The 4,224-nt window shown below is 43.6% G+C and overlaps 1 protein-coding gene across 1 annotated transcript; it reads right to left on the bottom strand.

The window, feature by feature from the left end:
• Nucleotides 1-1,222: 1,222 nt before the first annotated feature.
• Nucleotides 1,223-3,839, bottom strand: LOC127920128 (beta-glucuronidase-like; the record flags this gene model as incomplete). Its single annotated transcript, XM_052503932.1, has 4 exons — nt 1,223-1,420; nt 1,717-1,869; nt 3,256-3,443; nt 3,697-3,839. Coding segments are annotated over 4 exons (667 nt in total), but the record flags the coding sequence as incomplete, so codon positions are not given.
• Nucleotides 3,840-4,224: the final 385 nt, after the last annotated feature.

Genomic DNA, 4,224 nt, shown 5'->3' with positions numbered 1-4,224 from the left:
CTTTCACACCTGGACAAAAGGAACACCTATGTGATAATGCTGTTCATTGACTACAGCTCAGCGTTCAACACCATAGTACCCTCAAAGCTCATCACTAAGCTAAGGACCCTGGGACTAAACACCTCCCTCTGCAACTGGATCCTGGACTTCACCCACAACTGCGTGGCCAAGCACTACTCCAACACCATCCTTAAGTTTGCTGACAACACAAGTGGTAGGCCTGATCACAGACAATGAGACCTGGTCGTGCGGTGCCAGGACAACAATCGCTCCCTCAATGTGAGCAAGACAAAAAGGAGCTGATCGTGGACTACTGGAAAACATTAACGTCAAAGGGGCTGAAGTGGAGCGGGTCGAGAGTTTCAAGTTCCTTGGTGTCCACATCACCAACAAACTATCATGGTCCAAACACAAGAAGACAGTTGTGAAGAGGCCACGGACAAGACCTTTCCCCCCCAGGAGACTGAAAAGATTTGGCATGGGTCATCAGACCCTCAAATTTCTACAGCTGCACCATCGAGAGCATCCTGACTGGTTGGTATGGCAACTGCTTGGCATCTGACGCAAGACGCTACAGAGGGTAGTGCGTACGGCTTAGTACATCACTGGGGCAAAGCTTCCTGCCATCCAGGACCTCTATACCAGGTGGTGTCAGAGGAAGGCCTAAAAATTGTGAAAGACTCCAGCCACCCAGGTCATAAACTGTTCTCTCTGCTACCGCACGGCAAGCGGTACCGGAGCGCCAAGTCTAGGACCAAAAGGCTCCTGAACAACCAAGCCATAAGACTGCTGAACAATTAATCAAATGGCCACCGGGCTATTTAGAAATTGCTGCTACTCGCTGTTTATTATCGTCACTTTACAAATTAGTGATGAGCTTTGAGGGAACTATGGTGTTGAACGCTGAGCTGTAGTCAATGAACAGCATTATCACACAGGTGTTCCTTTTGTTACTGTTATGTCATTTTCTTGATACTTCGATTTTATTTTATTTTATACTTTAGTTTATTTAGTAAATATTTTCTTAACTCTATTTCTTGAACTGCATTGTTGGTTAAGGGCTTGTAAGTCAGCATTTCACAGTAAGGTCTACACCGGTTGGTTAAGGGCTTGTAAGTCAGCATTTCACAGTAAGGTCTACACCGGTTGGTTAAGGGCTTGTAAGTCAGAATTTCACAGTAAGGTTGTTGTTGTTTGTATTTATTTGGCGCATGTGACAAATACAATTTGATTTGACTTACATGTCTGCGATGCCCACCCCGGGACACTCGTCAATGACCACAATGCCATGGCGGTCTGCCATCTGCAGGATCTCCTCAGCGTACGGGTAGTGACTGGTCCTGAACGAGTTGGCCCCCAGCCACTTCAACAGGTTAAAATCCTTCACAATCAGGGGCCAGTCCAGGCCCTTCCCTCTGATCTGACACAGAAAGCAGGGGCAACAGTTAAGATACCTATTTATTAATAGACTTAAGAGAGACCTATTTCCATTGACCTTTAAATAATTCCAAAATGCATGACAGAACAGAACTACTGAAATGAGTTTGTTAAAAACCAGAGAAACCGATAACTGCAAAATCAGTGTCAACATTCATTACTTCCATATCTTGGCAAATATGGAATACAACTGAACAACACCTGCTGGACACCAGTTGTAAACGCAAGAGGAAACTGCCAGTGTTTTGCTGTCCTCTAGAGGTACGACTCAGTACTCACATCAGCATCCTCATGTTTGTTGACTCCGTGGAAATAGAAGGGTTTGCTGTTGATGAGAAACTGTGTGTTGGTGACCTGAACAGTGCGGATTCCCACAGGCAGAGCATAGACATCCTCACAGACAGAACCCTCGCTAGCTGTCGTCATGTGAACCTGGAAACAATTGAGATGAGGCGGAATGTTCAGAATGTAGCAGATAGAAATGGAAAGAGTAGAGCTGACAAAAACAAAACAAATCTGCACTACAGATAATCATATATCCATCTGAACATTCTATAATGTTGCATGACATTCTGTAATGAACAGGCCCTAGCCAGGAGGATTGTTCCAGTCAGAGACCCTTCCATTAACACAGGAAGTAGGGACGGTGTGATGCTGAGTGGTCAAACTAAGGCGATGTTCACGGTAGCGTTGACTCATCACAAGGAAAAGGTTAACACATGAGTACAAACCAGTAAATAGCGTAGCCTAGTCACCGGAAGGTTGCGAGTTCAAACCCCCGAGCTGACAAGGTACAAATCTGTCGTTCTGCCCCTGAACAGGCAGTTAACCCACTGTTCCCAGGCCGTCATTGAAAATAAGAATGTGTTCTTAACTGACTTGCCTGGTAAATAAAGGTAAAAAAAATAAAAAATAACAATTCTCTCTAAAACATACACTAAACAAAAATATAAAAATGCAACAATTTCAATGACTTCATAAGGAAATCTGAATATAATAAATTCATTAGGCCCTTATCTATGGATTTCACATGGGCAGGGGAGGCAGCCATGTGTGGGCCTGAGAGGGAATAGGCCCACCTACTGGGGAGCCGGGCCCGGCCAATCAGAATAAGTTCTCCCCACAAAAGGGATTTATTACAGACTGAAATAATCCGTTTCATCAGCTGTCCAGGTGGCTGGTCTCAGACGATCTCGCTGGTGAAGATGCCTGATGTGGAGGTCCTGGGCTGGCGTTGTTACACGTGGTCTGTGAGGCCGGTTGGACGTTCTGCCAAAATCTCTAAAACAACGATGGTGGCGGCTTATGGTAGAGAAATTAACATTATACCAACAGCTCTGGTGGACATTCCTGCAGTCAGCATACCAATTGCACGCTTTCTCAAGACATCTGTGGCATTGTGTTGTGTTACAAAACTGCAAATTTTAGAATGACCTTTTATTGTCCCCAGCTCAAGGTGCACCTGTGTAATGATCATGCCGTTTAATCAGCTTCTTGATATGACACACCTGTCAGGTGGATGGATTATCTTGGCAAAGGAGAAATGCTCACTAACAGGGATGTAAACACATTTGTGCCCAACATTTGAGAGAAATATTTTCTGGGAGGTATGGCACATTTCTGGGATCTTTTATTTCAGCTCATGAAACATGGGACCAACACTTCACATGTTGCGTTTATATTTTAGTTCAGTATAATTAAATGTCATGGTCGTTCATATACATTTGATAAAAAGTTACATTAAAAAACAAACACTAAAAAGGAGCAGACAGTGGATCACCTTAGCCTTGCAACTAGGAACATAGCCCTTACACTTACCTCCATAGAATACAGATATCCTGGGCTCTCATGCATTAGATACGGCCACCACAGGCTGACTTCCATCACTTTGAGGACCCCAGACGGTCCAGTGGAGGAGGCCACAGAGTGGCCATCTTTGTCCGACAGGGTCACCTTCAGCGTGGAGTTGAGACTGCCCAGCACTGACACCTGGTAACTGATGAGCCCTACACCAAAGGGCAGAACAGGAGAGACCAACACTTTAGTACACTAGTGCCATTTTTCACACTTTTTCCATAGTTCCTGGAATCATGCAGAAAAGGACAATGTGAAAAGGAAATAGCCAAGACAGCACGGTGAAGGTTTTGATCAGCACGATAGTGTAAACAGGGTATGGATAAACTTGGGGATGAAAAGACCTAAACAGTCACTCGAACAAGTGGATGAGAAAATATATGTTGTTGTTGTTGTTGCACTCACCAATGTTGTCAGCAAAGGATGTCAGCACTGTGATGTCATCAACATACGCCGTAGGAGTGGTATACAGTAGAACAGGACGATGCAAACCAGCATAGTTGAAGAAGTCAAAGTTTGTGTTTTGCACAACATAGTTAGCAGGATACCTGTAGATAAAATATATAGACACCATAGTCAGCAGGATACCTGTAGATAAAATATATAGACACCATAGTCAGCAGGATACCTGCAGATAAAATATATAGACACCATAGTCAGCAGGATACCTGTAGATAAAATATATAGACACCATAGTCAGCAGGATACCTGTAGATAAAATATATAGACACCATAGTCAGCAGGATACCTGTAGATAAAATATATAGACACCATAGTCAGCAGGATACCTGTAGATAAAATATATAGACACCATAGTCAGCAGGATACCTGTAGATAAAATATATAGACACCATAGTCAGCAGGATACCTGTAGATAAAATATATAGACACCATAGTCAGCAGGATACCTGTAGATAAAATATATAGACACCA

Source organism: Oncorhynchus keta, unplaced genomic scaffold, assembly GCF_023373465.1.
Source record: "Oncorhynchus keta strain PuntledgeMale-10-30-2019 unplaced genomic scaffold, Oket_V2 Un_contig_18458_pilon_pilon, whole genome shotgun sequence".
Classification (NCBI taxonomy): domain Eukaryota; kingdom Metazoa; phylum Chordata; class Actinopteri; order Salmoniformes; family Salmonidae; genus Oncorhynchus; species Oncorhynchus keta.
The sequence above is the reverse complement of the archived record's forward strand: the minus strand, read 5'-3'. Positions and strand labels throughout refer to the sequence as shown.